The sequence below is a fragment of the Astatotilapia calliptera genome, chromosome 16 (assembly GCF_900246225.1).
Source record: "Astatotilapia calliptera chromosome 16, fAstCal1.2, whole genome shotgun sequence".
In the NCBI taxonomy this organism is placed as follows: Eukaryota; Metazoa; Chordata; class Actinopteri; order Cichliformes; family Cichlidae; genus Astatotilapia; species Astatotilapia calliptera.
In genome coordinates, this window is record NC_039317.1 from 23,970,030 (window position 1) to 23,980,013 (window position 9,984).

The window sequence follows — 9,984 nt, forward strand, 5'->3', positions numbered from 1 at the left end:
TTGTGAAGTTTTTCCCTTGAATAGTGTAGTCTGTGTATAATTTTGTACTGAATTAAACAGTGACGGGAATTAATAAAAGGCGTATTTATGTTGTGTAAGGCCTCCTGCCAGAAATCTTCTGATAGGAGAGTCCCAAAATCTTTTTCCCACTCCTCTTTGATTGAAGTAGTTGAAGGTATACTCATCTCCTGTATTGAATTATAAAATAATGAAATTCTCTGTTCAAACCCCCTTCCATCACTAAGACATCTGTCCAAAGGATCGGACGATATGTTTTCAAATTGTGGCAGGTATGTACGGATATAGTCTCTTAGTTGAAGATATCTAAAAAAATGACTGTGAGGCAATCCAAATCTATCTTTTAAATGTTGGAATGACATAAAAGTATCATTTAGGTATAAATCTTTTAATTTACAAATTCCCAATTCCTGCCATATATTGAAAGCTCCGTCTACACATGATGGAAGGAAAGAGGGGTTAGCTGTAATGGATGTACACATTGATAGTTTTTTCAATTTGAAGTGCTTAATTATTTGTCTCCAAATTTGTACGGTATTATAAATCACTGGATTCGAATTGTAATATGAGTTTGTCAAAAGAATAGGAGAGAGTAGTATTCCACCAACACAGTAAGGAAGGCAATCCTCCCGCTCCATCTGTAAGCCGTTAGGGAGTATTGCTGTGTCATCCAATAGAAGGGAAATTATTCTTAAATTTGATGCCCAGTAGTAGTACATAAAGTTAGGTAGTGTAAGTCCACCAAGGGATCTATGTTTGCATAAGTGGTCTTTTTTTATTCTATGTGTTTTATAATTCCATATAAATGGCATAATGATGGCGTCCATCTTTTTAAAAAAAGATTTGGGCAAGAAAATTGGGATGTTTTGAACCAGATACAAATACTGCGGGAGGAATACCATTCTTATTGAATTCACTCTCCCTATTAAAGAAATAGGAAGTGTCCTCCAGTACTGAATGTTATTTTTAAGTTTCTCCAGTAAGGGAAGAAAATTCTCTTTCATTAGGGAGCTGTGTTTTTTTGGTATTGTAATGCCCAAGTAAGTGATTTTTTCATAGGTTATTTTAAATGGGAAAGATGTAAGCCATTGTTTATTCTCTAATTTAATGGGCAGTATTTCGCTTTTTCCCCAGTTAATCTTGTAGCCTGCGAAAGTACTGAATTTATCAATCACGGAGAGAATTGCTGGGAGGGATATTAATGGTTTTGTTATGTATAATAATATGTCGTCAGCATAAAGCGATATAGAATTAGAAGTGTATGTTGTATCATAACCGTGTATATCCATATGGGTTCGAATTGTCTGTGCTAAGGGTTCCAAAGCCAGGGCAAATAATAATGGACTAAGAGCGCATCCTTGTCTTGTACCTCTGCTGAGTTTAAACTGAGTTGATAATGTCTGATTTGTAAGAATTCTGGCTGTGGGATTATTGTAAAGTAGTTTTATCCAAGAGATGAAATCTTGTCCCAGTTGAAATTTTTCTAGGACTGCAAAGAGGTAGGACCACTCCACATGATCGAATGCCTTTTCGGCATCCAAGCTAAGTATAAGTAGGTCCTGTTGTACCTTGGGGGAATAGATTATATTAAATAGACGTCGAAGATTATTAAAAGAACTCCTGTTTGGAATGAAACCTGTTTGGTCTGAATGCACCAATTTATCTATTACTGTATTAAGTCTACTTGCTAGTATTTTAGCCAGAATTTTTTGATCAGAATTTAATAGAGAAATAGGTCTATATGATCCCACTTCCTCCAATGCTTTGCCTTTTTTTGGAAGTACTATAATAGTTGCTTCATTCAATGTTGGAGGTAGGGTGCTCATTTTGTATGCATGGTTATATAATTTAAATAGATATGGACTTAATTTGATCTTAAAGTATTTATAAAACTCATTCCCTAACCCATCAGGGCCTGGACTCTTGTTGTTTTTTAGTAATCCGATAGATTTTGTAATTTCTTCAATTGTGATCTTAGCGTTCAAAATATTGGCATTTGTCTGGTCTAACACAGGAAGATCACATTTATCTAAAAATTCCTGCATTTCATTAGGCCCTGCAGTGGGATGAGAAGTATAGAGGGATTCATAAAACTGTCTAAAGTTATCGTTAATATCTTTGTGTGATGTGACCAGATTTCCGTTACTTGTTCTGATTTTATGAATCGCTCTATCATTTTCTAGTTTCTTTAGTTGTCTGGCTAGCAACTTATGGGGTTTATCCCCAAATTCAAAATAGTTCTGTCTCACAAAAGTGAGAGTTCTATTAATATTAATAGATAATATTTGGTTTAGTTTATATTTTAGTGCACAAATAGTATTATACTTATCTAAAGAAGGAGCCATTGCATTATTGACGTCCAGTTCGTGGATTCTTTTTTCTAAATTTAGCTGTTCTAATTTATTCCTTTTGTTCCGTGACGCTTGATATGATATTATAAACCCCCTGATATAAGCTTTAAACGTTTCCCATAGTATATCTGGAGAGGTCTCAGCATTATCGTTTATATCAAAGAATAAAGACATCTGAGAGTTTATATATTGTTTAAATTCTAAATCGTTCAGTAATTGTGGGTCAAATCTCCAATTTCTGTATGTTTTAATGGGGTTACTAAGTGCAAAGGAGCAAGTAACGGGGCAGTGATCAGAGATAATAATATTATGATAGGTTGCATTTCGAATTAGGGGGAGCATTTTTCCATCCACCAAAAAATAATCAATCCTTGAATAACTATTGTGTACGTGGGAGTGGAAAGAATACTCTCTACCTGATGGATTTAAAATTCTCCACGCATCACAGATATTCATATTCTTCATATATGTTTTAATAAAGTTACTGCTTTTACACGGTGTGATTTTTTTGGTCAAGGATTTATCCAAATATGGGTCTAATACTAGGTTAAAGTCACCTCCAATTATTAAATTACTGTTGGGTATATCCGGAATAGACAAATCTAGTTTATAGGAAAAGTATCAAGAGGACAGAGGATGAATTAAGGTTCGTACTAGTGCCTGGGGGTATTAGCTACTCTATATTAAGGAGTCAAATCGCCCACCCATCATTTTTGATATCAGCTACACACCTGTAAAGTTTCATGACTGTGTCTTACACAGTTGTGACAGTTTCGTTGGACAAAATCTGTCCATAGTTAATCAGGATTTACTTTCAGTCAGTGTGGCAAAATTTGTTTTCTCAAACTCTGTTCCACCAAAAATGAGGTGTACACAATTTGTCATAAAATAACTATAGTTCACAAGGGGTTTGTGTCAGTGTGCTTTATCAATAGAAATCTGTACTTATCTTATGCAGTAAAACAATAACACTAAGCAGCAGTGGCACAGTCTGACTAAGGGATGGCCAGTGCCCACACCTTGGAGGATGCTGCAGTTGAAGAATACTCATCGCACAAGCCTGCCTCTGCACTGTTCTTAGTGAATTTCACCTACATATTATATCTTTATGGGGATTTCACCTAGATTACATTACAGTATGGCACCAGTAAGAGCTAACTATGGACAAGGTAAAGACACATTTGAAAATATTTTGTGCTAAGTCAGTAAGACTGAGGTATTGTGAACTGAAATCTCTTATCTCATTTACTCATTATATAGTCTTGCCACCCCACTCACCCACCCACAGAGCCCCGGACATACCGCCTGGGAATCGAACAGTCTCAATAGAGACCTGACAGTCAGAGTTTGGCTGCCTCTGCTGATTACCACATTAAGTGAAAGTACTGTACTTCTTGTGTTTCTATAGCAACAGTTTCCACTCTCGTCTTTGGGATACTGAGCAATTGGTGGAGGAGAGCTGCAATGGCAGCCAAATCTATGCTTTTTAATTTAATCACAGTGGCTGTTGCTAAATTAATGGCAGACCATTACACATTGGGTGTAATGGTCATACCTGCAAATAGGCCTCCATTTGGACTGAAGTTGCTGATCGTGGTTACAACTCTCTGATCATGCTGCTGGTGCTTTTTTATGTTTTATAAAACTTTTTAATCACATTAATTTTAAAAAGCCTTGATAACAACATATACACTAACAAATCATAACATGAAACATAAATTAATCATATTAACAACCAATGAACTGAACCATATTACTGTAGTAATCATTGGTGGTACTGTTGTTGCATGTTTGTACATGATTATGAGTGCTTGATAAGAAGGCAACTTAATTTTTTTAGGTTTGTGAAGGTTCGCTTATTATCCATGAGGCTTGTTCAGTTTTAAAACAAATAGCCTAGAGTCGCAGGTATTTAAACCCTAGTCGGGGGTGTTCCCCTAGAGGGGGTCCTGAGAGTTTCTGACCTAGTATTAATCGCGTGAATTGCCACATGAGCTAAGGTGTGAAAAAAAATTTGGGTCATTCCCATCATCATTATTGTTCCAGTCCACCATCATGTGAGCTATTAAGATAGGAAAGATGTAAATGGGGGGTTGAAATGCTTAGGAATTGATTGTTAGGTACTGAGAACTACTGTATCCTGGATGACTGAGAACCTACAGATATTTTGTACATGATTATATTAAAGTGTAATTCACTGTACTTTTAAAAAGTGCAAAAAAGTGCAGTGTCTTGAAATGCATCTCTACTGTTTTGGGGTCTTTTTCTCTCTCTCTCTCTCTCAATATTCACCTTTTTCACATTTCCATCTCCCTCTCTTTGTGTCCCAGGTGTTGATGAGTTGATGACTGACAGAAGTGATGTGATAGCAGGTCTGCCAGGTTAGACAGATCAGAGCAGACTGTCTGCTGCACAGTGAACCACCTGGATGCAACACGTTACAGCATAGACAGGTAGGACTGGAGTAATATATATGTAATGAAAGATTTGGCCAGACTTTTGTGGGCAAGGCAGCTGTTTCTCCAAGCTTTCTCAGCCAAGTAATGTTTCAAGACCCTAGCAGACTTTAAAAGCATATTTTTAATTAAAAGAAAACTGACTTAATTCATTTTGACATCTTTAATTTATGAAGTCCAAAAAGCGAGAAAATTGACTGATAGTTCAAAAGAAAAATAATAGTGCAAGTCTTTAAACTCCGTCAGAGATTGTAGCCCTATCGCTTAATAACAATTAATACATGCAGGCAAAAAATAAATTTAGACTTGCGCAGCCTTTCTTGAAAAGGAATTTAGTAAAATACAATTTCCCCTAAGCCCCTTTGATGTCTCACTCTCTTCATTTTCTCTTTGCTTGCAGAATGGATTTCCCCAATTACACTGAAGGGGTGTTTGCCACAAGCAACGTTAGCAGGAATGACTCACTGGAGACCACTGAACTTCCCCCTAGTGAAATCCTGCTTACTATAACTCTGTCTGTGCTGGCCATCCTCACCACATTTTTCAACTGCCTGGTGATAACAGCTATTGCAGTCACTCGCAAGTTGCACCACCCAGCCAACTACCTCATCTGCTCATTAGCAGTGACCGACTTACTGGTGGCTGTGCTGGTCATGCCCTTCAGTATCATCTACATCCAAAAGAAGAGCTGGGTCATGGGTCAGGTGGTGTGTACCTTCTGGTTAAGTGTGGATGTCACCTGCTGCACATGCTCCATTCTGCATCTTGCTGCAATCGCCATTGACCGTTACCGGGCTATCACAGACGCAGTGGAGTACTCTCGCAAACGTACAGGAGCCAGAGCTGGTGCAATGGTGGCAGTGGTGTGGCTCCTGTCCATCCTCATCTCACTCCCTCCTCTACTGTGGCAACACTACAGTGGCAATAATGACCATGAAAATGAGTGCATCATCATCCATCCTCACATGGCCTTCACCCTTTATTCAACACTCGGAGCATTTTATATTCCACTGCTGCTCATCCTCATCCTCTACTATAAAATCTACCTGGCCGCTCAGACCCTATATATGCGGAGGGAGGCTAGCCGGGCTAGCCGTCACTCATGCATGACCAATGGCAGCATGATCCCCTCTACCTATCCTGCTGGAGATGGTGATGCCGATGGCGGGCCTCGAAGTCCTGAGCCTGTAAGCCCACCGGAAAAGTCTTTCTCTGAACCCTCAACAGAGGAAACTCCACGTGAACGGGTCCGTGTGTCTGTAAAGGCCTTTAAGTGCAAGTCACGACGGCATGAGTCACGCAGTGAATCACGTCGTAGTCAGTTATACCAAGGACCTCGAATCTCGGGCTCACGAGAGCGCAAAGCGGCATCCACGCTGGGGTTGATAATAGGGGCCTTTGTCGTCTGTTGGTTGCCGTTTTTTGTCAAGGAATTGATTGTCAACACCTGCGGTTCTTGCAGTACTTCAGGGGAAATGGCTGACTTCCTGACATGGTTGGGCTACCTTAATTCTCTGATCAACCCTCTGATCTACACCATCTTCAATGAAGACTTCAAAAAAGCCTTCCAAAAACTTGTGAGGTGCAGTCATTACCTCTGATGATTATTTATGCATGATCAAACCTGTACACCATCTATATATGAGAGGAAACAAAATTAATGGCTTCAGGTCAAAAATACTGACTGAATAACTGAGTTATTATGTCTGAAAAAGAATAATTTAAAAGAGCAAAAGGATTGATACTGGAAAAGAAACTTCATCAGCCACTTCAGCAGCCTAAATGGCACCGACTCAGCAATGAGATGGTGCGAGTTCCCAATTGAAAATCAAGTCCTGCTATTTATAGAAGAGCCTGAGACCTCATTGATGTTAATTGGAGTATGTAAAGGGACACTGAGAAAATGTGCCATCACTGACCTTTTTTGAGGCCTGAGTTCTGAGCATTAGTGATCAGCCCCATTTATACGTCTTGAAATAGCTGACCATTATGTCTGTTTCATCTAATGACCTCCCTTCTGCCGAGTCCACGCTGCTGGCTTAAATATTGGACATGTGTAAAATACCACAGTATACCAAGTTGTTGCTTTTTGTGGCTGTGATGTTATGAAAGGTGACTTGTTTTCTGACTGTTGCAATGATTGTTAGCAGAACTAGTATATATTTAGCCCTGCAAAACATTCCAAAAATATTAAACCTCCATTGATTGATGATTTGACCTTCTTGTAAGTTAATGGTACAGGTACTGGCTTCATTTACTTGACAGTCTAAAAAGACATGGGAAGATATGGTCTAACTTTCATAAGATGTCAATGCCTGAACTTAACAAATAATATTTTAAATGTTTACAATTAACAGCGTAAAATGTAATTAATATAAAGAAAAAAATTTTAACATCTAGGGCTAAGTCATACCATAAATAACAACAAAATACTGGGGTACCAACATAAACTTGACCCTAAGACTTTTGAAAAGGTCTACTGTTACAAGTTATACAAAGCACTGCCACTTTTATTGATTTTTTTTCAACATCATTTGATTATTTCCTATGGTATTTATATATTATTTATCTAGTGGAACCAACACCCCATCTAGCTTCACTCCCACACCATAGCTAGCATTAGATTAATTGAAGGTGAGAGTCACTGGTGGAGAAATCCTCATTACACTACTCCCACTCAAGTACTTGGAATAGAACTACTATTTCTTTATTGGTTTCAAGAGGGCACATGATATGTTGATGGATGTGGATGAGTCAAGTGTGAGGGTGTACTGTATACCAATGAGATAATATAAGGCATTCCATAAACGTATATAGATCTCTGACAGTATGACCAGTCTGCTGTTTCTTCCTTTGTTTTTCACTGCCTAAATAATCAATAATAAATGGTCCACAGCTGAAATATTTGTTCCTGTTCTTCTCCGAGTTAAGTAATTGTTTAAGGAGAGAGTACCACCATATTCCCTGTATGTATGGAGAAAATGGTAGCAGGAATACCAATGATAAGCTGTATGTGTAAATTAATGTTATTATGCTATATTACATCAGTCTGCTTACTGTTTAATGTGAATAGAGTGGATATTTTCCATATTTTGATTTGATGGTGCCCCCTTGTGGCAAGAAGAAAGACACTCTGATTGGTTAGTACTGTCTTTCAATGCTACAGCAACAAGATTCATGAATCTGAAAATACTGCTCACTTACTCTCATCGGTCAAACAAATAAAAGTAATTAGAAATAAGCATTGCTGTGCAAGTTCTCTCTGTGTCAAATGTTTGTGGATAATGTTTTTACTTACATCATAAACACTGTTCATGTCATGATGAAGACCATGTTTAAATGTTGCCTAAGCATAGGAAAGAACATGTTTAAATGGCATCTTTTCGCACTTGTTTCTTCAAAATTACATGCATTTATGTTCCGGTGTGTGTGTGTGCGTGTGTGTGTGTGTGTGTGTGTGTGTGTGTGTGTGTGTGTGTGTGTGTGTGTGTGTGTGTGTGTGTGTCAGTCAGTGAGGAGTTGCACTGTCTCACTGGGAGAGCTGATAAAGCTAGAATTCCTGCCAGATGGACTACGTTACACTGCAAGTGGGTGTCCCAGTAGAACATCAGGGCATTCCAATTGTCAGTCCCGCCAGTTGTATTCACTTACAAGCACTATAGCATTTTCCTCAAACAGAACCTGTCGCAGGTTTGCCCAATTTATTTCAACAGTTTCCACATTAAACTTGTAGACTTGTAGGCTGCAATAACGTACCCCATGTCCATACAGACAAAGGCATTTGAAGTGCTTTTCACAAAAAGACAAAGGCCACATCTGTTGGTTATGAACAGAGCTTCTTCTAACTATAGCTGCAGCATAACAGCTGCTTCATTAAATAGGGAATACCAGTGCAGGAATAAGGCAGAGACAAGGTATAATATACTCTACTTTCATATCCTATACCTAAGCAAAAAAAGAACTATTATCAGGGGCTTTGGATTAGTGAATTTGCCCACTAATAAGGATATCAACATACTGCGCCTGACCCTCTATGGGCTTTTCTGATGTTAATGTTATTAGCAGTATTTTATTGAACAGCAATACAAGAAACATTGCCCGCCTGTCTGTGTGTGTGAGAGCAACATTGATAGGGCTTTATGGAACACTAAGTTGTTAAAAGGTGTTAAGTAGGGACCATTTATCTTATACTACATAAAATATCTTTTTTGAGAGTTCTTTTAATTTCAAAAGTACAAGTAAATTTGGCATGTTGTAGTACAAAAAGCACGAGTATACACCATAAAGGCTGAATTAAGTTTAGTTACTTTACTTCTAGTATTTTGGTACTGTGCATATTTTATGCCAGATGCCCTTTCTCATGCAATCTCCATCTGGATAATTCATCTGGGCTTGGGACAGGAGCAAGGAGTACACTGACTTGTGCTTCCCAAGCAGCTGCACCATGTGAGGTATAGTTTGAAGACTGTTACACTGACAAAAAGACAGGAGGACAAGCTGGAGGTGGCACAGCTAAATATGTTAAGATTTTCAATGGGGTTGATTGTGATGGACAGAATTTGAAATGAGTATATCAGAGGGGCAGCTCAGGTGAAGTGGTTTGGAGGAAAAGTTTGAGAGGCAAGGCTGCAATGATTTGGACATGTGCAGAAGAGGGATACTGGATATACTGGACGGAGAAAGGTGGTATGGAAAAGGGTGAAGTGAAGGCAGATGATGCCCTGTGGCGACCCCTAAAGGGAACAGCCGCAAAAAGAAGAAGTAATATTTACCTATATGTGAATAACACCTGTGCAGTAGGACTAAGTCCCATTCTGCATTCTTCCTATTGAAATAACAGGTATTATTTTAATTAATGACATTTCTCACTTCTCTTTTAATTATGAATTTCTAACCGAATTCCTCTTTGTGATTAAAGATTCACTTAATAAGCTGTAAAAATGTATTGTCTGATGATGCAGCATGCTAAGGATTAGATTAGGAATTCTAAAAAAAAAAAGAAAGATTATTGTCATAAATGTGGGTAATTGTTATTATTTAAGCCACGTTTTACAATTTTTTTTTTTTGGATGAGTCTGACATGTAATATATATTATATAAGAAATACTGATTTATGCAAAGTCCCCTATTACAAGTGAATAGCTATTTAATACTATTTT

At 38.1% G+C, this 9,984-nt stretch overlaps 1 protein-coding gene across 1 annotated transcript in view; it reads left to right on the forward strand.

Moving 5' to 3' along the window:
* The window catches only part of htr1fa (5-hydroxytryptamine (serotonin) receptor 1Fa), a 29,439-nt gene extending 21,400 nt beyond the window's left edge, over nucleotides 1-8,039 (forward strand). The window contains exons 2-3 of the mRNA XM_026145076.1: nucleotides 4,700-4,822; nucleotides 5,226-8,039. Coding sequence (XP_026000861.1) covers nucleotides 5,227-6,426 — 1,200 coding nt within the window. The 5' untranslated portion in view covers nucleotides 4,700-4,822; nucleotide 5,226 and the 3' untranslated portion in view covers nucleotides 6,427-8,039. The remainder of the gene's footprint in view (nucleotides 1-4,699; nucleotides 4,823-5,225) is intronic.
* Nucleotides 8,040-9,984: the final 1,945 nt, after the last annotated feature.